This window comes from Podarcis pityusensis, assembly GCF_964106645.2.
Source record: "Podarcis pityusensis genome assembly, chromosome: 10".
In the NCBI taxonomy this organism is placed as follows: Eukaryota; Metazoa; Chordata; class Lepidosauria; order Squamata; family Lacertidae; genus Podarcis; species Podarcis pityusensis.
Window position 1 is genome coordinate 8,810,887 of NC_138035.1, and position 26,748 is coordinate 8,837,634.

The window sequence follows — 26,748 nt, forward strand, 5'->3', positions numbered from 1 at the left end:
CATGGACATGTTTCTTTCATTTTGCTCAACCCTCAAAAGCTGTTCTTCATTTGTTGCTGTTCTTGAAATTACTCACTACCCTGGAGAGCTTTGAAGGAAAATCTGGGTTGGGGAGATATTTCCCCCCCTCCTCCCCAACCCACCACCAATTGCAGAAGCTGCTGGTGTTCCACTCATTCACCATTCTAGGGATCGGAGGAATTTTAGAGAACAACGGCTAAAACTCGATGCAAATGGCCAAAGAAGCAAGTCTACATGGAGAGAAGGAGAAAGATTCTCCCCATATGTGGCGAATAAAGAGATGGGTCCATGTGGAAAGGACACATTAGGAAATGGATGACAAAGCGGTTGTTGTTTGCAGGATCCATGCATGTGTTTTGTCTGTTTGTTTTTAATGTGAGTTTAACATACAGTGGTACCTCTGGTTGCGAACGGGATCCATTCCGGAGGCCTGTTCGCAACATGAATAGAACACAACCCACAGCAGCGCATCTATGCACACGTGGGTTGCGATTCGCTGCTTCTGCGCATGTGCGAGATGTCATTTTGCGTGTCTGTGCATGTGTGAGTGGTGAAACCCAAAAGTAACCCTTTCTGGTACTTCCAGGTCACCACAGGATGCAACATGAAAAAACGCATCATGAAGCAAAAGTAACATGAGGTATGACTGTACATACATTAGGTTCCTGCTGGATCAGGCCAATTGCCCATCTAGTTCAGCATCCTGCTCTCACTGTGCCAACCAGATGCCCCTATGGGGCAGGATTTGAGTGCAAGGGCCCTATCCCCTCCTGTGGTTTCCAGCAACTGGTATTCAGAACCACTGCTGCCTCTGACAGTGGAGGCAGAACATAGACATGGCTAGTGACCATCGCTAGCCCTCTCCTCCATGAATTTGTTGAATCCTCCTTTAAAGCTGTCTAGGTTGGTGGCCATCACTGCTTCTTGTGGGGCCACAGGAACTCTGTCTGGCTCCATAGGTTGCCCTCCCATTCCTGGACCACACCCAGTTCATATCCCCTTCGCAGCCTGGCTCTGCGTCTTCTCCAACTGGTTTTGACTGGCTGGGATGCACCCTACTGAGCCAAGAGAAGAATCACGCCCATTTCCCGAACCACTTTTGGCACTAGATTCATCCTCTTCTGTCTCTAGCCCCACCCATACCCCTGGCATATGGCCCCCAGGATGGCAAGTATGATGGAATGAGGCCCCTGAGCTGAAAATATGTTTCCCACCCCTTCCCCAAGAGCTAAGCCAGCATTCTTGTAGAAGAAGAAGAAGGGTTTGGATCTGATATCCTGCTTTATCACTACCCGAAGGAGTCTCAAAGCAGCTAACAATCTCCATTCTCTTCCTCCCCCACAACAAATACTCTGTGAGGTGAGTGGGGCTGAGAGACTTCAGAGAAGTGTGATTAGCCCAAGGTCACCCAGTAGCTGCATGTGGAGGAGCGGGGAAGCGAACCCGGTTCACCAGATTACGAGTCCACCGCTCTTAACCACTACACTACACTGGCTCCAGGGTAAAAGGTTCCAGGCCACAATGGTTGACCGACAAGAAGTTGTGATGTCAATTATGAGATCACAATGCAGCAACTGGTCAGATAGTCAGGCACACAGGGGAGGGGAGTCTCATAGGGCTGAATAAGCAGGGAAGTGGAGGGTCCCTTCTGACTATGCTGAGCAGGACAAGACAGAAAATAACAAAAGGGGTATGTTGTTAGCATCCAGCTTCCCAGAAGTTGCATCGGGTTTGTTTTTCTTCCAGTGCACAGATCTAGCCAGGAGGCAATTGGAAAGAAAAACCCCACTCCTTCTGAACAAGCTCCCTTTAGGACCAAAACCTGATTGCAGGTGCATCTTCCCCCCATTCTGCTCACACCAAACTGCTTTCACTTATATGCTGCCACCTCGTGGCAACTGGCAGTCAAAATTGTCTTGTCACCTCTCCCAGCTGAGCTGTAAAGCTAGTTCAATAAGTTAGTGTGCGGATGGACGAGAGAGAGAGAGAAATTATATGGAATTACTGTCCTTTAGCAAGGATGCCCTTCATTTCCTAATGCATGTTTTGCACAGAAGATTATCCCCATGACAAGCACTCTGTCAGATGGTTTTGGCAGTTAACTTGCGCAGGTCAAGGAAGATCTCGGAAAAGTGTGGGTTGATTCAATTTTGCTGGCTGCTAAGTTCCATCAATTGGTGAAATTCGTTTCCTCCCCAGCTGACCTCTAAGCCCTGATCCATAGGTCAGCAGGAGATGTTGGGACAACAGCACCACAGGGGAAGCTCCCATTGTCCGTTTCCTGCACCTTGGAGCTAGGATGAGCTGGCACCGCCTACACCAGTGGTACCCAAATTGGGCAGTACCACCCCCTGGGGGAAATTACCTTGTTGTTGTTTAGTTGTTTAGTCATGTCTGACTCTTCGTGACCCCCTGGACCAGAGCACGCCAGGCACTCCTGTCTTCCACTGCCTCCCGCAGTTTGGTCAAACTCATGCTGGTAGCTTCGAGAACACTGTCCAGCCATCTTGTCCGCTGTCGTCTCCTCCTCCTTGTGCCCTCCATCTTTCCCAACATCAGGGTCTTTTCCAGGGAGTCTTCTCTTCTCAGGAGGTGGCCAAAGTCTTGGAGCCTCAGCTTCAGGATCTGTGCTAAGTGGCAAGGGGAAAGCTTGGGATGCTAGAGGTACAGGTGATTATCAAACTTTGAAAAGCTAGTATCGCTGGATGAAGTTCATCAGTTTTGTTCAGCTAAAACTAAATAGTTTTAATTGAATCTTGAATGTTCAATTAATTGTTACTGCTTTGAATTCTGTTGCGCTATTATCTTCCTTAGTGGGTCATGCAGACCGCTGTTCTGAATAATGTTTTACAGTGGTACCTTGGCATACAGATGTTTCAGGTTACAGACGCTTCAGGTTACAGACTCCGCTAACCCAGAAATAGTACCTCGGGTTAAGAACTTTGTTTCAGGAGACCCCCATTAGCTAAAGTGGTACCTCAGGTTAAGAACAGTTTCAGGTTAAGAACGGACCTCCAGAACGAATTAAGTTCTTAACCCGAGGTACCACTGTGTATATTAGGGTAAGGGAGCACTGGGGATGAGTTTATGGAACCAAGCAGGCAATGGTCTGAAAAAGTTTGGAAACTGCTGATCTACAGGAACTAGCAGGGAGCTGCTATGCTAGTGAAGGCCTTGTGTTGACGCAGTCAGCTTCTCCCAAATCCTTGGTCATCTGCTGGGTCCCAGTGTCCTTCCTTGGCTTCTCCGTCCTCCTGAGCAGGCCCCTCTCACCTGATTAAGTGCACCCCCTCCCTTTTGCATTATGTTTCCTATGCATTGAAATGAGTGCTGTGGAATAATGTGAGGACAATGATTTTTTCTTAATTACGTAAATTACATAAATTGCAAAATTTCATAGAATTGTACAACGGTAGAGTTGGAAGGGACCCCGGGGTGATGTAGTCCAACCCCCTGCAATGCAGGAATCTCAACTAAAGCATCCATGACAGATGGCCATCTGATCTCTGCTTAAAAGCCTCCAAGGAAGGAGAATCCTTCACCTTCAGAGGGAGTCCGTTCCACTGCTGAAAGTTCTTCCTGATGTTCAGGCAGATTTTCTTGTAACTTGAAGCCATTGGCTTGGGTCTTACCCTCCAGAGCAGAAGAAAACAAAAAGCGAGATGTATATTTTAGGTTTTGGTGGAAGGCAAACTGCAGCTGAACGGAAGCGCTGCTGCAAATGATGAACACAGAGAGGAACGGAAAGTGATGCTGCCATACCCCGTTTACTTGGAAAAGAGACAAACTCTTTCCACAACATGGGAAATAGATTGGCTTATTCCTGAACCCATCTGAATGTGGACCCTCCTCCTTCCAGCTCTTGCCCACCATTGGTCCCCACTGCCAAGCCACTCTCTCCCTGCCATCTGTTTAAATTCAGCTGCTGGGGCCATGTTCAAGGTCACTGTATTAATTTACAAAGACCTTGAACCACTTAGGTCCAGGGTACCTCCGGGATCATCTGAACCCTGATTCTCCCAGCTTCATCGCTGAGATTGTTCCCTTGGTTGGTGCGGCTCACTTGACAATGACTAGAAGCTGAGCCTGTGGTACCATTGGCCCAGTCTTGTGGCAAAGTCTGCCAATATAGACTCAGCAGGTGCCTTCTATGCCAAATTTTAAACACCCGCTGAAAACTCTTCTCATGGCGCAGAAGCAAAATACCCCTGTTTCTTAGTCCCAACCAGAACGTGGGAGCCAAAACGGAAAATCTGGGATTGGGATCAGAAGCCAAAGGCGGCTTCTGTCGATCTAGATTGTCCCCCTTAAATCGGGACACTTGGAGCCACTGGGATGGGGATCTGTCTGCAAAAGCTTTCCTATGGTTCATATTGAGCCATGAAAGGTCCCAACTGAGATCATTGTCCTGTTGCCCTAGGTTCCCTACAAGTACAGTGGTACCTCGGGTTAAGAACTTAATTCGTTCTGGAGGTCCGTTCTTAACCTGAAACTGTTGAAGAAGAAGAGTTTGGATTTGATATCCCGCCTTTCACTCCCTTTAAGGAGTCTCAAAGCGGCTAGCATTCTCCTTTCCCTTCCTCCCCCACAACAAACACTCTGTGAGGTGAGTGGGGCTGAGAGACTTCAAAGAAGCGTGACTGGCCCAAGGTCACCCTGCAGCTGCATGTGGAGGAGCGGAGACGCGAACCCGGTTCCCCAGATTATGAGTCTACCGCTCTTAACCACTACACCACACTGGCTCTACCAGTGTTCTTAACCTGAAGCACCACTTTAGCTAATGGGGCCTCCCGCTGCCACCACTGCGCGATTTCTGTTCTCATCCTGAAGCAAAGTTCTTAACCTGAGGTACTATTTCTGGGTTAGCGGAGTCTGCAATCTGAAGCGTCTGTAACCTGAAGTGTCTGTAACCCGAGGTACCACTATATGTCACAAAGCTGAAGAACTAAAGCCCACTGACCCTAGACTCCGATGAGGGCTTTTCCCAGAGCCCCCACGCACTGTGCCGGTTCTTCAGAAGAAATTATCTTATCTGAAAGAGGAAGTATTAAAAACCCTTCGATACTTCCTTTCCTTTGCATTTTGCCTCCCCTGGTTGCCAAGATATTAAGGCGCCGACTAATATTTCCCCCGCTGCATTTCCTCCTCTGCCTGCCTGCCAAGATCTGTGTGTGCAAACAAGAGTTTCTTCCTTTTTCTAATTAGGTGTCCTCCTCTGCTCCTCAAAGGGGAGCAGCGGAAAATGAAAGAACTGGCAAGCAGGGGACGGCGGGAGAGAGAGAGAGAGAGAGAGAGAGAGAAAGAGCTACGTTGGTCTGCTTCATTCAGCATTACTAAAATGTGCACACTATTGCTGATTTGGGGAGCTGCTGCTGCTGCGGACAAAGCCTGGTGTCTTGTTAGGTGGACAGAGGGACTGGTGTGTAAAATGGAGCAGAATGGTAGAATCATAGAATTGCAAGGGACCCCGAGGGTCATCTAGTCTAACCCCCTCTTGCAATGCAGGAATCTCAACTCAAGCATGCATGACAGATGGCCATCCAACCTCTGCTTCGGAACCTCCAGGGAAGGAGGGTCCAAAACCTCGTGAAGGGAGGCCATTATAATACTGAGCTGGAGAGTAAATGTTTCGTCGGAGGCATTCCTTCTGTAGTTGCTGACTTCATCCGCGTCTCCCAGGCTAATGTGGAATGTATTACCCTTCTGATTTTGTAACTCGCTTGCAGAGTCATGAGGTGGTCCACAGGCTGCCTCTTTCAAACATTTCTGCTATAACTCTTGCAGGCGACCGCAGCTCTAAGCAGCTAGAAAGCCTGGCTGCTGTTGTAACTGCTGCACACACCTTCAGAATGAAATACTTAACTTGCCACCATGTAGCGTTCATAATAATACAGTGGTACCTTGGGTTAAGAACTTAATTCATTCCGGAGGTCCGTTCGTAACCTGAAACTGTTCTTAACCTGAGGTACCACTTTAGCTAATGGGGCCTCCTGCTGCCACTGTGCCGCCATCGTGAGATTTCTGTTCTCATTCTGAGGTAAAGATCTTAACCCGAGGTACCATTTCTGGGTTAGCGGAGTCTGTAACCTGAAGCGTCTGTAACCTGAAGTGTCTGTAACCCAAGGTACCACTGTAATAATATAATAATTTATTATTTATACCCCACCCATCTGGCTAGGTTTCCCCAGTCACTCTGGGCTGCTTCCAACAAAGTATTAAAATACAGTGGTCCATTAAACATTAAAAGCTTCCCTAAACAGGGCTGCCTTCAGATGTCTTCTAAAAGTCTGGTAGTTGTTCTTCTCTTTGACATCTGATGGGAGGGCGTTCCACAGGGCGGGTGCCACTACCGAGAAGGCCCTCTGCCTGGTTCCCTGTAACTTGGCTTCTCGCAGTGAGGGAACCGCCAGAAGGCCCTCAGTGCTGGACCTCAGTGTCCGGGCAGAACAATGAGGGTGGAGACACTCCTTCAGGTATACTGGGCCGAGGCCATTTAGGGCTTTCAAGGTCAGCACCAACACTTTGAATTGTGCTCGGAAACATACTGGGAACCAATGTAGGTCTTTCAAGACCGGTGTTATGTGGTCTCGACGCTTCTCTGCCCCATCTCAAGCCCATACAGGTAAGTAGCAATGCTTCTGGTGATGAAAGAGGTTCCCAGCCTCTCCGCCCCAGCAGACGTGCTGCTACCAGTGTGTATGAAATGTTTTGCATTTAGCCTGGATAGCTCAGATGATTAGAGCATAGCGATGATAATGGCAAGGTTGCAGATTCGATCCCTGTATGGGACAGCTGTGTATTCCTGCATTCCAACTCTATTATTCTATTATAAATAAGGCCCCCCTTCACCATTTTGGCTCAGCCCCCTAACCTGCCCCTCCATGTTGTCATTTTTATTATTACAATTTTTATAGTTTTATAAAGATGCAGTTGCCTCTCATCACTGTAAATATGAACAATGCAGACAAATTAGAAGCTGAAAAAATGGAAATAGATTCCTGCATTGCAGGAGGTTGGACTAGATGACCCTCGTGGGCCCTTCCAACATTATAATTCTGTGATTCTGAATTTTTAAAAAAGGCTTTAGTGATCAGTTATACCCTCATAGCTTTAATTCTCTTTTATTTTATTTTTTTAATTAATTTTCTTTTTTTCTCATCACAAATATACTTCTATCCACAACATACAATTTGCATAATATCTCCCCCTCCCTCCCTTTGGACTTCCCTCAACTTCCATTTCTGATTTATTATCCTCCCGATTGCATTCTGCTGTTTTTTTACAATATATCATATTTTCCTTTTGTTACAATACAGTAATACCTCGTGTTACGTTTGCTTCATTTTTCAGGTTGCGCCCGTGGCAACCCAGAAGTACCGGAAAGGGTTACTTCCGGGTTTCACCACTCGCACATGCGCAGACACGCAAAATGATGGCATGCGCAGAAGTGGCGAATCGCGACCCGCGCAGACGCGGGTTGCGTTCTCTCATGTTGCGAACGGGGCTCTGGAACGGATCCTGTTCACAACCAGAGGTACCACTGTATTTGTTCCCTGTCCATAAAAGCAAATGCCAAAGCTTTAATTCTCAATCCAGTCACGTGTTTTCTGATTTCTTTTTTTCAATTATTCATAGAACAAGCACATGATCCCGTGGTTCAGGAGTTAACCATGGTTCCATTAGCTACCATATTTCTCCACGTTTCATGGAAGAGCTAATGCCTCCTAGCCGCAATGGCTATGTTCTGCCACCACAGTTGGAGGCAGCGATGCTTCTGAATACCAGTTGCTGGAAACCACAGGAGGGGCGAGACTTCTTGTGCTCAGATCCTTCTCGTGGAATTCCCACGGGCCTCTGACCGGCCACTGTGAGAACAGGAGAGCGCGTCTTATGTTCTTGTGAGATTTCTTTCTTTATGGTCTATTGGTTTGTTGGCTTGTCTGTGTCTGAAAGGCAGGGGGCGGGAGGCTGAGGAGACCTGGCAGTGGAGAAAAGGCCTGGCGCAGTCCGAGAGAAGCGTCTCTGAAGTAAGCAGCCGCCAGCGCCCTGTCTTCGGTGCTCGATTGCTCTTGCGGACAGCCCTCGCTTGATAGCCATGTCTGATCTCCGCCGCCTTTGTGCAGTGACTGGCACTTGTATTGACGCTGAACTCCTGACCTTGCGTTGTCTCGGTCCGTGACCTCATGTCAAAACCACTTTGGGTAGAGTTTCATTGACCGGGTTGCCTCAGGTTCCCAAAGGAGGGCGATTGCTCAGGCCGGTGAGCGACAGGCACTCCTCGCTCTTCCCTCCTTCCCTCTCCCCGCCTTCCTCGAACAGCTTCAGGGACAGCAAAAGGAAGGACAGAGGAGGGAGAGGCAGCAACCTGAGCTGTCGCTTCAACTAGCCAGGAACACAGGCAAAGCAGAATGGAAAGAAAACATTCGATGCCGCAAACAAGCTTGGCACAGGTAGCTCACAGCAGCAGGCAGCAGGCAACGCTCTGGGCCAGGGGTCAGCAAACTTTTTCAGCAGGGGGCCGGTCCACTGTCCCTCAGACCTTGTGAGGGGCCGGACTATATTTTGGAGAAAAAAAATATGAATGAATTCCTATGTCCCAGAAATAACCCAGAGATACATTTTAAATAAAAGCACACATTCTTCTCATGTAAAAACACCAAGCAGGCCCCACAAATAACCCAGAGATGCATTTTAAATAAAAGGGCACATTCTACTCATGTAAAAACATGCTGATTCCCGGACCATCTGGGGGCCGGATTGAGAAGGTGATTGGGCCGCATCCAGTCCATGGGCCTTAGGTCGCCTACCCCTGGCTTAGGAGCGGAAGAAGGCGCCTTACACTGTATCTGGTCATTGGCATAGCTGTCAACTTTCAGATTTGAAAATAAGGGATCAGCAGCCTCACCTGTCCTGGGGAGCCTCGAAAATAAGGGATCAGCAGCCTCACCTGTCCCAGGGACAGTCCATGGGATATCTAACAATCCGGGATAGCAGCGGGAAGCAGCGGGAAATGGCGCTGAAATAAGGGAATTTCCCGCAAAAAAGGGAAGGTTGACAGCTATGGTCTTTGGTCCATCTAGATCAGTATTAATGGGCACTGGCTGGCGGAGACTTTTCAGGTTTTCAGACAGCCTTATCACCCAGCCCTACCTTGAGATGCCAGGGTTGAACTTGGGAGGTGTAGCGGTTAAGAGCGGTAGACTCGTAATCTGGTGAACTAGGTTTGCATCCTCACTCCTCCACAAATAACCCAGAGATACATTTTAAATAAAAGGACACATTCTACTCGTGTAAAAACATGCTGATTCCCAGACCGTCCGGGGGCCGGATTTAGAAGGCGATTGGGCCAGATGTGGCCCCCAGGCCTTAGGTTGCCTACCCTTGCTCTGGGCCAATGTGGTGGTGCAGAGGTTAGAGTGTCCAGCTAGTACTCGGGAGAGACTAGGGTTTGAATCCCACACTCTCTGTGTGGCCTCACGTCCATCACTCGCTCCCAGTCTTACCTACCTTGCAAGGTCATCGTGAGGATAAAACGGGGAGAAGAAATGTGTGTGTCTCCTTGAGCTCCCTGCTGGAAAGAAGGTGCAATAAGCAAATCCTCCTTGCTTAGCTCAGCTGGTAGAGCATGAGACTGTTAATCTCAGGACTGTGGGTTCAAACGTCTTCTTTGGCTAGCGCTTGTAGCTGAGTAAGATTGTCCTCCATAAACACAGTTTTAACAGTGAGTCCGTAAGTGACTGTGGAGGCCAATTCTGGATCCACACGTCCTTCCACAGTGGAGACATTGGTTTCTGGTTGGGAGTTGATCATGGTGAGGGTTTGCCAAGCGTGCCTTCTTCTTAACTCGTTTCTCCCTTTCATCCTGAGTTCGGGCGTCTTCAAAGTCCATGACACCTTTGGCAAAGGTTGTTCTCCAACTGGAACGCTCACAGGCCACTGTTTCCCAGTTGTCCGTGTTTATACTAGATTTGTTTAAGATTTGCCTTCAGAGAGTCTCTGAACCTCTTTTGTTGACCACCGGAAATATGCTTTCCATTTTTAAGTTCGGAATAGAGTACCGTATTTTTCGCTCCATAGGACGCACTTTTTCCCCTCCAAAAATGAAGGGGAAATGTGTGTGCGTCCTATGGAGCGAATGCAGGCTTTCGCTGAAGCCTGGAGAGCGAGAGGCATCGGTGCGCACTGACCCCTCTCGCTCTCCAGGCTTCAGGAAGCTATCCGCAAGCCTTGCAAGCCCGGTGGGAGTTCCCGCGGGCTCACAAGGCTTGCAGGCAGCAGCCTGCAGCCCCGGCGAGTGTCCGCAAGCCTTGCGCGCCCGGCAGGAGGTCCCGCCGAGCACGCGAGGCTTGGGGCAGCAGCCTGTCGCCCGAAGCACGGGGAGCCCTCCGGAGGGCTCCCCGTGCTTCGGGTGAGTGTCTGCAAGCCTTGCGCGCCCGGCAGGAGGTCCCGCCGAGCGCGCGAGGCTTGGGGCGGTAGCCTGCAGCCCGAAGCACGCGAGGCTTGGGGCGGCAGCCGCGGGGGGGGATAATTTTTTTTATTCATTTCCCCCCCCCAAAAAACGAGGTGCGTCCTATGGGCCGGTGCGTCCTATAGAACGAAAAATACGGTAGTTGCTTCGAAAGACGATAACCAGGCATCTGAACAATATGCACCATGTTAGGCAAAAGATTCCTGCAACTAGACGACCTGTGTGGTCCCTCCCATCTCTACATTTATATGATTCCCTAATTCTATGAAACAAACACATTGATGATGAGAAAACTGCATTAGGTGGCTATCAGGCTGGGTTGGGTTTGATGTTATTTGGTTAATTCACAAAGAACCCTAAACATAGGAATGTAGGGTTGGAGGAGACCCTTGAGGGTCATCTAGCCCACCCCCACCCCCAAGGAATCACATATTAGGCCTAAAGTACTATCAGATTCCTTATGGTTTGCCTCCATCACTGAGATCCTCTGATGGGCCCTTCTTGTGATTCCTCCACACCCCTGAGGTTCAGCCAGACTTACTAGGGACAGACCCTGCCCTGTGGAACTACCTGCCAGGAGAGGTTTGGCAGCTATCATCCCGGTCTTCTGTTAGACATCTCCTAACGGCTATGTTACTCAGACAAGCCTTTGAAGTGTGAATTTCTTTATAACTGACCGGCATTGACTAACCTTTTTATGGACACCTTTACTGCTCTTATTGTAATATTGTGTGCTGTATACTACCTTGCTATATATATTTTTTTATGAAAGTGTAGTCTATAAATCTGCCAATAAATGAATAAAGAGGCTGGGTATTGTGCAAGGCTGCAGGCAGCACTGGAAGCAAAATAACAGGTCCGCTCTGAGCCTTCCAGGCACTGTTGCTGTAACCCCCAAATTACCTAAGTTTCAGGACATATTTGGGCTACCAATGCATTCATGAGTGCCCCTGGACTCTTGTATTTTCAGATGCCTCCCTATTCTCTATGATGAGTACAGAAATTGTGATTTTCTTTTTGAAAGTTTGGGCACAACACAGATTTCAAAAGAGGGATTTGTGTGGTTGAGTCAGATAGAGTTAAGAACCTCCAGATTCCTAGACTATTCCAGACTATCCCAAGTCACAAGCCAAACACTGCAGACTTTGCATGCCTTGTGTTGACACTCCAGGACAGATCCTCTTGTAATTCAATGCCCAAAAATCTGAACGTTGTTACCCTCTCCACACAGACCCCATCAATCCAGCCACTTTTGATTGATGGGGTCTGTGTGGAGAGGGTAACAACGTTCAGATTTTTGGGCATTGATTTACAAGAGGATCTGTCCTGGAGTGTCAACACAAGGGGGCTTGTGAAGAAGGCGCAGCAGACACTGTACTTTTTGAGAATACTAAGGAAAAACCATCTTCCGCAGAAACTGCTGCTTGCCTTCTATCACTGTGCCATTGAGAGCGTGCTCACTTATGGCTTATGTGTGTGGTATGGAAGCTGTACTACCCAGGACAGGATGGGGTTGTGCAGGGTTGTTAAGGCAGCAGAGAGCATTGTTGGCTGCCCACTCTCCACCTTAGAGCAGATTTATGTCACAAGGTGCCATAGGAAGGCACTGGACATAGTAAAAGATCCATCGCATCCTGATCACTGTCTCTTCGAGCTCTTGCCGTCGGGACGGAGATACAGGACGATGAAGACAAGAACGAGCCGTCTTAAGAACAGCTTCTTCTCCAGAGCGATCTCGGCCCTGAATGGGAAGCCCAGACTTTGAAAGTCATCTAATCTCCCTTGCTGTATTATACTGTATTGTTTAATTAGTGTTTTTATGGAGCAGTCAAGTAATTTCGTTGTCCCCGAAGGGGGCAATGACAATAAAGATATTATTATTATTATTATTATTATTATTATTATTATTATTATTAACCGCTCTGCTGACCTCCCTACCTCTTTGATGTTTAAATAGGTACATCTTAGTTTGAATCCTGTATACAACTTCCTCCTCCTACACTTCTCTGTGGGACCTCAAGATGAGAGATCACCTGGGATCTATCCTCTGAGAAGAAAGGAGAAAACATAGCTGCCCTAATCTTCTCTAGATTTGTTAAGTTAGATCTACAAACTTGGTTTACACACACTCCTATTGAAGTTAGGCACTTCCTATATTAATGGCGTTTTTATTCTAAGGAATTAGATGCAGAAATATAGGATAGGGGACCGCTGACTTATCAGCAGTACACGTGACCAAAAACAATTGGTCTTCACAGAACCCAAGTTTAACATGAGTCAACAGTGTGATGCAGCAGCAAAAAAAGCTAATGCTATTCGGGGCTTCATCAACAGAAGTCTAGTGTCCAGGTCAAGGGAAGTAATAATCCCACTCTATGTTGCCTTGGTCAGACCGCACCTGGCATAGTGTGTCCGGTTCTGAGTGCCACAATTTAAGAAGAATATTGACAAACTGGAAGGTGTACAGAGGAGGGCAACCAAGATGATCAAGGGTCTGGAAACCAAGCCCTGTGAGGAAAGATTGAGGGAGTTTGGGATGTTTAGTCTGGAAAAGAGACTGAGAGGTGATATGACAGCATCTTCAAAGATCTGAATGGCTTCTCACATGCAAGATGGAGCAAGCTTGTTTTCTGCTGCTCCAGAGAGTAGGATTCAAACTAATGGATTCAAACTACAAGAAGAGGGATTACCACTAAGCATGAGGAAGAACTTTCTGACAGTAAGGGCTTCCTCTTATCCCATTGCTTTGTGATTGGGGAAAACCACTCTTTAGCGTTCAGTTGGAGCAAACAACAATTTAGGTTTTCTCCAGATTGATGCTTGCTCTGATTGAGCACTAGAGAGCGGGTTTTCTCTTGGAAAGGAGCAAGGCAAGGGGGAAACTGCTTGGGCTCATGCCTAGAAAGTGTGGGTCAAGCAGAAAACCACTTGGACCCATATGTTTTTAAGCAGAAATGTGGACAACCCCTATGAGTTGTTCGACAGTGAAATGGAGTATTGGGCTTCCTTGGAAGTTTTTAAAGATAGGTTGGATGGTCATCTGTCTGGGGTTATTTAACTGTGATTCCATGGGGGTTGGATTAGATGGGCCTTGCAGTCCCTTCCAACGCTGCCCTGTTACGGTTCTATGATAAACAACCTTGTTATTTTCTAACAATGCAAGTCCTAGCGATTGCAACCGGCAAAGTCTACTCTGTAACATAAAGCAACACAAGCCAAACACTGCAGACTATGCATGCCAAAGAGTTCCAGTAGGCAACTGAGTTCAGTTTTCCAATAGTTCATCCATGTGTGGTGTTTGTGTGTGTTTGTGTGTGATTCAAAGAGGAGAGCTGTTTCTCTTTGAGTGCCCACTGACTCTCAGTCTGAGCATGTACATCTGTCTGCTGCAGTCCGGCTAGCTTCTTTTCAAGTGGCTGTGCATTGCTTGGGCAATCGTGGTGATCTCAAAAAGCCTTCAGTCCCGTTTCCCTGATGACACGCACCAGTCAGTCAAAGAGCCCTTTGTGGCAAGGCCTGCTACACTTCTCTGGAGTCACCCCCCCCCCGCCAGATCCCAGGAGGTCATCATTGCATTCCATGTGCGTGAGGCAGGCATGATCTCATCCCCAACTGAAGAACAGTGTCTGGCCTGCCAGCTTTGCAAGTGAGTCACTGCAAGAACAGTTTCCAAGCATCACGTCATATGCATCCTCATGCAGTCAGCAGCACATGCGGACAGATTCCCATATGTGTTTATGTAGATAAAAGTGCCACTAAACCAGCTAGGGCTTCCTGATAGGAAAGATTAGGAATGAATTATCGGGCTCCCTCAGGCTTCTGGGTGCCTAAGCAAGCAGTTGATCCCAAACAGGCAAAACTGAGGCTATAGCAAACAGAATGAGAAGAGGAGGAGGAGGAGGAGGAGGAGGAGGAGGAGGAGGAGGAGGAGGAGGAAGAAGAAGAAGAAGAAGAAGAAGAAGAAGAAGAAGAAGAAGAAGAAGAAGAAGAAGAAGAAGAAGAAGAAGAAGAAGAAGAAGAACAACAACAACAACAACAACAACAACAACAACAAAAAATTATTATTTATACCCTCCCACTCTGGGCTGCTCCCAATCGAATATTAAAAACACACTAAATCATTAAACATTAAAAGCTTCCCTAAACAGGGCTGCCTTCAGATGTCTTCTAAAAGTCAAATACTTGCTTATTTCCTTGACATCTGGTGGGAGGGCATTCCACAGGGCGGGCAGCACCACCGAGAAGGCCCTCTGCCTGGTTCCCTGTAGCTTTGCTTCTCGCAGTGAGGGAACCGCCAGAAGGCCCTCAGCGCTGGATCTCAGTGTCCAGGCAGAACAATGGGGGTGGAGACGCTCCTTCTGTCAAACAGCTCTTACTGTCAGAAAGTTCTTCCTGATGTTTAGTCAGAATCTCCTTTCTTGTAACTTGAAACCATTGTTCGGGTCCTACCCTCTGAAGCAGGGGAAAGCAAACAAACGACTCCTGGGAATGAAGGGTGCATGGAAATGAGGCTCTGTGAGTAAAAAATTACAGTCCCCATCATGCAGTTTAAATGACCATTGGTCGTGCTTTAAATTATATTCTATAGTAAGAGCTCGGGTGGCGCTGTGGGTTAAACCACAGAGCCTAGGACTTGCTGATCAGAAGGTCGGTGGTTCGAATCCCCACGACGGGGTGAGCTCCCATTGCTCGGTCCCTGCCCCTGCCAACCTAGCAGTTCAAAAGCACGTCAAAGTGCAAGTAGATAAATAGGTACTGCTCCGGCGGGAAGGTAAATGGTGTTTCCGTGCGCTGCTCTGGATTCGCCAGAAGCAGCTTTGTCATGCTGGCCAGATGACCTGGAAGCTGTACGCCGGCTCCCTTGGCCAATAAAGCGACATGTGCGCCACAACCCCAGAGTCAGCCATGACTTGACCTAATGTTCCGGGGTCCCTTTACCTTTACCTTAAGAGCTATTTGATGGTGGAACAGATGCCCTCAGAAGGTTATGGACTCCCCTTCCATGGAGGTCTTTAAGCAGAGGTTGGATGGCCATCTGTCAGGGATGCTTTAGCTGGGATTCCTGCATTGTAGGGAGTTGGGCCTAGAGGATGCTTCGGGTCTCTTCCAGCTCTACAAGTCTACTATTCTGTGATTATAATGCCTTAGAAACTCAGTGCAGAGAATCCACAGCCACTGACATTCTTTGCATACTACATGCCCTGCAGGACACTGTGTGCGAAGCTCCATCGAAGGTGGAACTCCATTGCCCAATGTCACAAACCCCCAGGAAGTGTAGGGCCTGCTCCTCCTGGCAGAGGCCGGCTGCTTCTGGGGTGAGCCCAGCCTCGGCTAATGGATGCCTTGGCAGGGCTCCTTGCGCGCTGAATGCTTGCTCTTGGCAGGCTGTTACCTTGAAAAATGAGCTCTCCAGAGCTTGCCTCTTGTTGCTACAAACGAACGCTTCCCATTGATTAGCACAAGCCTTGTAAGTGTCTAATTTATCAATCAGCCAGCGCGGTGGGAGTGTGTGTAAACCAAGATTTCAAAAATTATGTCATCTGTCAATTGACTGGGGAATGTGATTGTTGTGTGGGCTTGGCGCGGAGGGCCCTCACTCAGAGGAGAGATGAAATGGAGGTGAATTGAATCACCTCCCACCGTGGCCGGTGGCCCAAGACTATCGCTGGCCTTCATGGTACAGGACTCTGAGCCTGGTGAAATGGGAGGTAAGCCCAGGATGTTCTCCCCTGGGAACTTGCTGAGGTGAGCAAGAGCTCTCCTTGTGCATAAGAAATTCCTCGTGGGTTGTGTCCATGGGGATGTCCCCAGTACAGTGGTACCTCGGGTTAAGTACTTAATTCATTCTGGAGGTCCGTTCTTAACCTGAAACTGTTCTTAACCTGAAGCACCACTTTAGCTAATGGGGCATCCTGCTGCTGCTGTGCCGCCGGAGCACGATTTCTGTTCTTATTCTGAAGCAAAGTTCTTAACCTGAAGCACTATTTCTGGGTTAGCGGAGTCTGTAACCTGAAGCGTATGTAACCCGAGGTACCACTGTACATGAAGGCTCTTGTGGCAACCACACAGGGTCCCCGGACGTTTAATGGTCTATTGATCCCTGTGCCATCACTGTGCTCACTTCCCTGCTGCCAGCAACCCGTTGTTGTTGTTGTTGTTGTTTAGACATTTAGTCGTGTCCGACTCTTCATGACCCCATGGACCAGAGCACGCCAGGCCCTCCTGTCTTCCACTGCCTCCTGCAGTTTGGTCAAACTCATGCTGGTAGCTTCGAGAACACTGTCCAACCATCTCATCCTCTGTCTTCCCCTTCTCCTTGTGCCCTCCATCTTTCCCAACATCAGGGTCTTTTCCAGGGTCTTTTCTCTTCTCATGGGGTGGCCAAAGTATTGGAGCCTCAGCTTCAGGATCTGTCCTTCCAGTGAGCACTCAGGGCTGATTTCCTTAAGAATGGAGATGTTTGATCTTCTTGCAGTCCATGGGACTCTCAAGAGTCTCCTCCAGCACCAAAATTCAAAAGCATCAATTCTTCGGCCATCAGCCTTCTTTATGGTCCAGCTCTCACTTCCATACATCACTACTGGGAAAACCATAGCTTTAACTATACTTTAACTTTAAACACTGAGTCCAGACTGTTGTTTAAATTGAACCAAATAAACAAGTTTATTTCATAAGCCTTAACAAGTTTATGGTTTCTCCGATAATATTCCTGTCAGTTTCTTAGCTTTAGTTTCTTTACCGGCCTATTCCTTCCTAATATCTTCTGACTGATTATATCAACTGTTTGACTGACTCCTCTTAACAGATTCTCTCACTCTCTCCCATCAGACTAGCCCAACCCACTGACTTATCTTCCCCATCTCCTCTCTAACTCCAGGCTGACTTCTCAACCACCCTAACTCATAACTCTAACTCCTCCCCTTGGGTTCCCATTGGTTAGTCATTTTACAATTAGTTAACCCTTTCCTTATGAACCCAGTATGATGTCACACACCTAGGAGGGCAAACCTCCATTCACCTTAATTCCCCACTTGTGTTTCAGGGCCCTGACAGAGGCCCCAGAGACATTCTGGAGAAATCAGGGGCTTTCTGTGCTGGCTTCGTAGAACTCAACAGGGAATGGGATACGGCCAGAATTATAATCAGAATTAGTTGGCTCTGCCTGCCAATGGCTCTGGTTCCTCTCATGGGCTCTGGCGCCACCTACTGTCAATCTCCCTGCCATCTGCCCTACCAGTCCCAATTCGCATCCGTTGCCCCTCCCTCTTTGGCAAAGTGCTTTCTGAGAGAGGATGGGCCGGTGCTGTGCATGCCCCCCACTCTGTTTGCATCGCCCAAAAAACAGTGAAAAGTTTTGTGAAGAACGAGCTGCATTTTAGCTCAGTCCTTTGGACAGAACAGAGGAGACATGTCCATTTATCAAACGAAGCACTGTCTAGATGTGAAATAATAATGCTAATAGTTTAGTTTATTCATTCACATTCTGTCTTTGGTGACTCACAGTAGACAAAACAAGAACATCGTGGGGGAAAAGGCATCCAAATAAATAAATTGCTTCAGACTGAAATATTTCAAGGAGGCAGTGGTTCTAAAAAACAATTTTTCACAGTGTCTAAAAGCTGACAGTCTTGGGCCCACAGTCACCTATCTAGGGAGGCTTTTACATAATTTGGGCACCACAACTGAAAAGGCCCTATCCCTCAGCGTCTCTCTCATGCACACTGCTGATGGCAGGGGAACACAGAGAAGGGTCTTAGTGATGGGAGGGTATACTTTTACATTGACTCAAGTACAGTATATTACATGTTCAGGAGAGGTTTATTTGAGAGGTGGCTCATTGATTATGGGCATGCCAAACATTAGACATATGCGCAGTGCCTTCTTGGTGGTGGCTCCCCGGTTATAGGACACTTTGTCCAGAGAGGCTCACCTGTTGCTTATGCTTCGGCTACAAGTGATAGCCCAAAAATAAAAGAAGAAGAAGATATGTTCCATGCTAGGTGAAGACATTATTATTATTATTTCCCCAGAACTTTGAACAACTAGGGTTTAAAAAAAATGCTTTCCAGTTTTTGAACTATTTTGTTTTCCTCGCTGGCTGGGTTATGGCTCTGTTTTCATGTTGCCTTATGATAGTTATATGCTGGCTGCTGTGGTCGGTCCCTTTCTGCATAGATTGATTCAGCTTTTTGGTTTGCACAGTTGTGAGCCACCCAGAGGACGTTGTTGATTGGCTGGCATACAGTGAGGACGTTGAGAGGGAGGTCCTTTGTACTGCGGCTTCTACCTTAGGTGTTTCCAGGAAAGCAATGACCTACTTGAACTTTCTCCCTGCGTGAGTCCATGTGTGTGCAATCTATACAGTGTGCCGGAAAGGATCAGCAATGCTCCAGCCCTTTGATTTACACAGAGGCCTTGCTTTGACCTAATTTTGCATCTCGGTTGGGTGTCTGGCTTAACAAAGGGGTCACTGGGCGATGCTTTCCTTGGATTACAACCTACATCTTTGCCAATAGCAGAGCTTCCCAGGTGTCCTGCTGGCCGCCTCTCCAGCTGCTGCCTTGTGCTGGGATTAGAATGAGATGTGTGTGCTGCTGATATGGATTTTTAAAACATTGACTTGCTTTCAGTGTGGTGTAGTGGTTAAGAGCGGTGGACTCGTAATCTGGTGAACCGGGTTCGCATCTCCTCTCCTCCACATGCAGCTTCTGGGTGACCTTGGGCCAGTCACACTTCTCTGAAGTCTCTCAGCCCCACTCACCTCACAGAGCGTTTGTTGTGGGGGAGAAAGGGAAAGGATAATGTTAGCCGCTTTGAGACTCCTTTGGGTAGTGATAAAGCGGGATATCAAATCCAAACTCCTCCTCCTCCTCCTCCTCCTCCTCCTCCTCCTCCTCCTCTTCTACTTCTTCTTCTTTAGTTGTGGAGAAAGGAAGTTGGCTGGCAAGCCTGGCTGTGTGTTGGAGGAGGGGGTCAGCACCACTGAGCGCTAGATGATACCTTGAGACACCCCGAGGCCCCTCCATTCTGGTGCATTTTGGAGGATTTGCACTCATGACGGAATCAGGCTGGTTCTGTGCAATCTCGATTTTCACACAAGTCTGTGCCTGGAAAAGATTCAAGGCCAACACACTTCTTCGTTTCTAGTTGGTGCACGCCTCAGAGCTTCTTGCAAAAAAGCCTGCAACTTTCTACACCACAATTTCTTTTGTGAATGTTCCGGAAATCCTTGTCTTAGACTCTGTGAAAGGATTTTGTGGAACTGTAACAACCCTTTGTATGGATTATTGGACTCTAAGAACAGACAGGTGGAATAGATACTTATTCATGTATGGACCTTATGCATGAACTGACTAGAGAATGAATGGATCCACTGGGTCTTCTGCTTTTTCCGTTGAACTTTGTGAGACTTCCGTTGAAATCTACAATTTGATACAATGAATAGTATACCATATTTATTCAAAAGTACAGCCGGTTACGTCTTGTGTGTTTATTACTTACTATAAAGCAAGCATAGGCAAACTTGGCCCTCCAGATGTTTTGGAATTACACCTCCCATCATCCCTAACAGGACCAGTGCCCAGGGATGATGGGAACTGTAGTCTCCAAACATCTGGAGGGCCGAGTTTGCCTATGCCTGCTATAAAGGCTTCCTCCTCATAGCAGCAGCTGCAAATTCTAGCCCAGACATTACCTGGGATTTGGGGGAAGAACCCTGAATCTTCCTTGGCAGCGATCTTCACTTTGCAGAGTTTGCAAATTGCCCTTGCGGCTGCCTCCTGCAAGGGAAGATGCAGCCCGAGTTTTATTGCCAATTGATTGGCTGTTAGCAGACATTAGACAAATTAGAGCAGGCCATTAAGCCTGGACGGAGGAGCGTAAATGAGGGAAAGATGGTGCGTCGCTTCCAATGACCCCCTCCCCTTGCCTCCTGATGGTTGCCTGCCCTCCCCGATCAGCAGGATCAATAATGCGACATCATGTAGCCCAAATCAATGGAACAGCTGGAATGCCTCACATATATAACGGCCTCGGTGTTAGATCATATGCTCAGGACCTGCTTCCTCTCTCCACCTTGGGAATGGCAACGAGCAAAGAGTTACGGCCCGTCCTTTGGGGGACATTAGATTCATAAACTAGGGGAGGGAAACCGATATTGGAAAAGCAATAAGGCATTAGGGAGGCATCTCTGCAGTCGTAATGCTCTGGCCGGCTTGCACTCAGGGCAGCCTGGATTGATGCGCTGAGCACCAGGCCTAGTTGCGCCTTGTCGAAACGGAACTTTCTTTTTTCTTTTAAAAATCATTTTTATTAAGTTTTCCATTTTAACAATCCAATCCAATCACATTAAATCTTCCAAATTATACATATATGTATCAAATAATGCAAATATTCTGCCAAATTATAATTTTTTTGTTGGGACTTCCCATGCTTCAAGTTTGGGGGGGCTCTGATCATCTCATATCTCTGCTGCTTTTGATAGTCATTTCTAATAGTTCCTTTAAATCTTCCTGTTGTTAACCTTCTTTCTTTCACGACCTCTGAGTTGTTTCCACAAGCAACTTGAAGTAATAACAACAACAACAACAACAACAACAACAACAACAACAATTTATTATTTGTACCCCGCCCATCTGGCTGGGTTTCCGCAGCCACTCTGGGCGGCTTCCATAGAAACCAAAAATACACTAAAATATCACAGATTAAAAACTTCCCTGAACAGGGCTGCCTTAAGATGTCTTCCAAAAGTCAGATAGTTGTTTATCTCCTTGATATCTGGTGGGAGGGCATTCCACAGGGTGGACGCCACTGCCGAGAAGGCCCTCTGCCTGGCTCCCTGTAACTTAGCTTCTCGCAATGAGGGAACCACCAGAAGGCCCTCGGCGCTGGACCTCAGCATCCGGGCAGAACAATGGGGGTGGAGACGCTCCTTCAGGTATACTGGGCCATTTAGGGCTTTAAAGGTCAACACCAGCACTTTGAATTGTGCTCGGAAACGTACTGGGAGCCAATGTAGGTCTTTCAAGACCGGTGTTATGTGGTCTCGGCGGCCGCTCCCAGTCACCAGTCTAGCTGCTGTATTCTGGATTAGTTGTAGTTTCCGAGTCACTTTCAAAGGTAGCCCCACGTAGAGCGCATTGCAGTAGTCCAAAGTAAAATAATGTGTGTCGAAACAGAGCTTTCAACCGCTTTAATCCAATAGTTTCTAATGAGATTAATTTATGAAAGGAAGGGAATAAGGCCCGGGGCTTTGGGCAGAGATGGGGAGGCACACCTAATGGGCAGAGTTGCCAGGCTCTTGGCATGGACCTTGTTTACCTTATTTATTCATTTGAGATACTTAAAGTCCCATCCCACTTTATTCCAGCAGTGGGAGAGCTGCGAAGCTGAGCTCGCTCCATCAGATTTGCTGTGAGAAGACAGCTCCATCAAGGACCTCCTGGCCCTGAACTGTGCCAGCTGGTCATTCCTCTACAATTCTATAATTCTATGATGGTTTAGACGCTGGTGCCTGAGTTTCCATTTTCCTCTCCCTTCCCTGCCCCTTTCGCTTGCGTGTCATGCTTTATTAGATTCCTAAACCTGCGGGTTGGGACGGTCTAGTTTTGATCATATGTAATCTGCTGAGACAAGCAGAGACATCACCTTGCCGACAAAGGTCCGTATAGTAAAAGCTATGGTTTTCCCAGTAGTGATGTATGGAAGTAAGAGCTGGACCATAAAGAAGGCTGATCGCCGAAGAACGAATGCTTTTGAATTATGGTGCTGGAGGAGACTCTAGAGAGTCCCATGGACTGCAAGAAGATCAAACCTATCCATTCTTAAGGAAATCAGCCCTGAGTGCTCACTGGAAGGACAGATCCTGAAGCTGAGGCTCCAATACTTTGGCCACCTCATGAGAAGAGAAGACTCCCTGGAAAAGACCCTGGTGTTGGGAAAGATGGAGGGCACAAGGAGAAGGGGACGACAGAGGGAGCCTTTATGGCTGTAGAGCATTGTAGAAATGTTCTAAACCAGCGGTTCTCAAACTTTTTCTTTTCTTTTCTGGGCCATGCTTTCAGAATGAAAATTTGCATGCGCCACACCGAATTCTTTATCGGTAAGAAATACGTTGGAAAACAAACATAAACAACTCCCAGCAGTGTTCTCCACATGAGTTTGTGCTCTTTCTCTTCATCAGCACATGAAAAAAACCCACCAGCATGTTAATGCACCTCTCTAATAACGTGCCCCATTTTTTAATGTATTTCCCCTTGGCTAATATACATATTTTTACAGCTTCCCCTAGTACAGTCATACCTTGGGTTGAAGTAGCTTCGGGATGAATGTTTTCAGGTTGCGCTCCGCGGCGACCCAGAAGTAACGGAGCGCGTTACATCCGGGTTTTGCCTCTTGCGCATGCGCAGACGCTCAAAATGACGTCACACGCATGCGCGGAAGTGGCGAAATGCGACCCACGCATGCGTAGATGCGTGGTCGCATCTTACGTTTACTTCAGGTTGCGAACAGGGCTCCGGAACGGATCCCGTTCGTATCCAGAGGTACCACTGTATACTGCACTGGCATGTTATTTTCACCAATGCATTTATTTAATTTATTTATTTATTTTACTACGCTGCAAAAATTCAGAGAAGCACACGTTTCGAAAGGATGGCTGTGTTTCGGTCCGCACGTTGCATTGGGAAGTGTGACTGCTCGCTCTGACTTTACATGGAAACTGAATTGGGATCTCTCCCCTGCCCCATCTATAGCTACAGCCTTCGTTCTCCCTGGCCATTGGCCATGATGACAGCAGATGGTGGCTGCTGCGGTCTCAAGCTCTAGGAAGTCTGCCCCCAAAGGATTCCCCCTATTACCCCAGAGCTGCTGGAATTCTTCCTGCCTTGATGTTGTGCTGCCTGCCGTCAGCTTAGCCTAGCCTAGCGAGCAATATCCTTTGGCCAGCCTAGAGAGGGGTGGAGAGCGAAGGCGCCTGCACCTTTAAAGATTAATAGTATTGTTTGCTCATTAAGGAGATCATTCAGGGCCAGGCTGAAGCTGGAAGGCTTGAACGCAAGCATCTGTTTGCTACTGGGAGAGGATATTAATTGCCTTGATACTTCAGTGGGTATAAATACAACCGCCAGCCCCAGATAGCATACGAACAAACAAACAAACAAGCAAACAAACAGATGCCAGCAGGGTACCTCTGATGGCTGACCTTTGCAGAGAGCCGGGCGGCTGTTTTTAATAGCAGCCTTCCTGGCAGAATAGAAATGCGTGGTGGGAGATCTCTGGGGAGATGGAATTAATGTTGTTACGTCAGGGTCCTTCAGGGCAGCCAGATTGGCTATGGGGCAGGACTTTGAAAGCGGAGACTGGTTGCAGGGTGGATTTGATTTAAATCATGGTTTAAATCACAAGTCAGTAAGACTTGATTTAAATCTTTCTTTCTTTCTTTCTTTCTTTCTTTCTTTCTTTCTTTCTTTCTTTCTTTTACAGAAAGACTCATTCTTGCTGGTATAATCTTAATATTTACAGCCGTATGAAGGTTTCATTTTTGGAATAATAAATTTTCAGAGTAGTTTTATTACCATAAATACATAGGCAGATGATTGTGAAATTACGGTGAGGTTTAATAAATTAACTGTTTATATTTGGTGAACTTTTCTGCTGTACTTCATTGGAAAGAGGAAAATAATCGTTTCCCTAATAACCATTTAAACTATTTAACTAAAACTATAACATTATAGCATATGTATCCATGTTTGTTAACTGATGGGGTTAAAACATTCTTTTTAAAAAAACAGACTGTGGTTTAGCAAACATTTGGACTATAATGTAACAAATAGAAGACTATATTTAGAAAGATTTTTCCTCCAAAAGAATTTTATTTAATTTTTTTTTTTTTAAATCCGATTTAAATTTTAAAAAATGCAATTTTTTAATTAATTATTTTTTTAAAAAAATCATTGATTTTTATTCACCCTGGTCAGTTGGCTCTGTGTGAGCGAATGAGGCTGAAGACTAAGACATATATATGAATGTTGGAAGGTTCAGGACAGATAACAAGAAGTCCTTCTTTACACAGTGCATAGTTAAACTGTGGAACTCGTTCCAGCAGGAGGCAGTTGCGTGGAGAGTCCCCCCCCCCAGTGGAAATAAAGACACATGACACAATTATTAAGGTTAATTGGCTAAATAAGGCCACAACTTTATTGTTTACAGGTGATGAGCGGTATTGGCTTAGGCATTGGTCCTAACCGACTATATCCGGCTTCAGCCTGTCCACTTGAAGTCTGGAAAGGGTTAACCACCAGTAGGGGGAGTCATGCTGATGCACATCAACTAGGAACTCCCCCAGGGTCATCACTAAGGGGCGTGCCTTAGGCCCTCACCTCCATAGGCTTCAGACAGGGCCACGCCCCCCGGAATCCTTTATCGAACTACCCTTCAATATGCGGGGCAGGTGATGGCACTTCCTCCCCTCTTCCATCTACAAAACAATACCAGTACCAATGTCTAATCGCCAATACCAAGAAAGTTGTGACGATTTGCTACGAGGTGGGTGAAAAACAAGTGGAAAAATTCCTACCAGGCCCCTCAACAGCGACCAACCAAGGTCCATAGCAAGGTCAAGGAATGAAAACCTTAAAGGGCAGGAGGGTGGGAAACAGGAACAGCTGGTAGGCGGGAAAAGAGGGAGATCCCCAGCCGCGCCTTCATTAAAAAGGGCAGGCCACGCCCCCAGAGCCAGCCGATTGGCTAGCCAGGAGGTGACGCAGCCGGGGATTCCCCCAATTGTGCAGGGGCTGAGATCAGGATGCGTGAACAGATGCGCCACTAGCCTGATCCGTGAGGCTCTCCTTATGGCTACTAGCCATTCTTTTCAACAGTCATTTTGTTTGTTACAAAATGCAGAATACTGCAGTCTGCCTCTCGCTCTGCATTGCCGTGTGAGAAACCAGAAGCCTCGTTTTTATTTATTCTTTCATTTCGTCAAATCTGCCTGATCATAAGAAACCAAACCCATCCGGGCAAAAAAAAGATAAAAGAATAAGAAAAAAAAATAGCAATCGTTTAAGACTTTTGAAAAGTTCACGTAACAATACACTAAAAACATTCAAGCTCAACATCAGCTTTCTAAACACCTGGATGGGGTTATTTAAATGAAGTTTATAGTATATACAGTAATACAATCAATTACTATAATTTTATACTTGTAAAACCAAATAAAAATTGTGTCAAAATGAATGAATGAGGTCTTTAGCAGGTGTTTTAGTCTATTATATTGTTGTTTTCTGTACGCTTTAAATTATGGTTGCCATTCCTTTAGTGATCATTTTATTGGTTTTTTTTGTAAACCGCTTTGAGGTCCCCCTCCCCTACACTCAAGCGGTATATAAATTTTATGAAATAAATCATTAAATTTCCTATCTTGGACTCCCCGGCTGCAAATGTCCATCATTTTTTGTGGAGGGGGGAAGGACTTTAGGGGTGAGAATAGGAAGGCTTAATTCCTGCAACAGTTTCCCTCACTTTATAAGCATTTGTTGTCCTCCTTAGAGCTAGAAAAAGACCCAAGTTCAAATCTCTACGCAGCCACGAAGCTCAGTGGATGAGTTGGGTCACTCGCCATCTCTTCAGCCTAACCTACCTGACAAGGTTGTTGTGCAGGTTAAGATTGGAGTGGGAGGCAGATCTGCGTTTGCCACCCTGATCTCCTCGGAGGAAGGACAGGAAGAAAACATAATAAAATAATGGGGTGGATTTTAGAACAAACGCAGAGAAACCTTTAGTTCCCAGAGGGCGAAATAACCAACACACGAGTGTGACTTTGGATGCAAGTTTTGCCCTTTATATGGTTGTAAAGAGTGCGGAGAGAATAACTGGGTGCACTCTTCCCACCTTGGATCAAATCTATGCTTCCAGGTGCCATAAGAAAGCTGCAGAGATAGTGCAGGATAGTGCGCACCCCGGAAATGATCTTTCTCAGCTTCTGCCTTCTGGAAGAAGGTACAGGGTTATAAAGACTAGGACTAGCCGCCTGAGAAACAGTTTCTATCCAAATGTGATTTTGGTTTTAAACACAGTGTAAGATAGTCTCTGAGGGACGTGGGTGGCGCTGTGGGTTAAACCACAGAGCCTAGGACTTGCCGATCAGAAGGTCGGCGGTTTGAATCCCCACGACGGGGTGAGCTCCCATTGCTCAGTCCCTGCTGCTGCCAACCTAGCAGTTCGAAAGCACATCAAAAAGTGCAAGTAGATAAATAGATTCC

General features: G+C 47.0%; 1 protein-coding gene across 4 annotated transcripts in view; it reads left to right on the forward strand.

The window, feature by feature from the left end:
- Positions 1–26,748, forward strand: part of PLXNA4 (plexin A4) — a 609,453-nt gene that overhangs the window by 303,540 nt on the left and 279,165 nt on the right. The window contains exon 1 of one of the 4 annotated variants that reach the window (XM_081022607.1): positions 1,594–1,711. The exons of 1 other annotated variant lie outside the window; for it this stretch is intronic. In XM_081022607.1, coding sequence (XP_080878733.1) covers positions 1,676–1,711 — 36 coding nt within the window. In that variant the 5' untranslated portion in view covers positions 1,594–1,675. Of the gene's footprint in view, positions 1–1,593; positions 1,751–18,691; positions 18,825–26,748 lie in introns of those variants that run through there. 2 more of the 4 variants (XM_081022608.1, XM_081022609.1) reach the window with 2 other exon arrangements.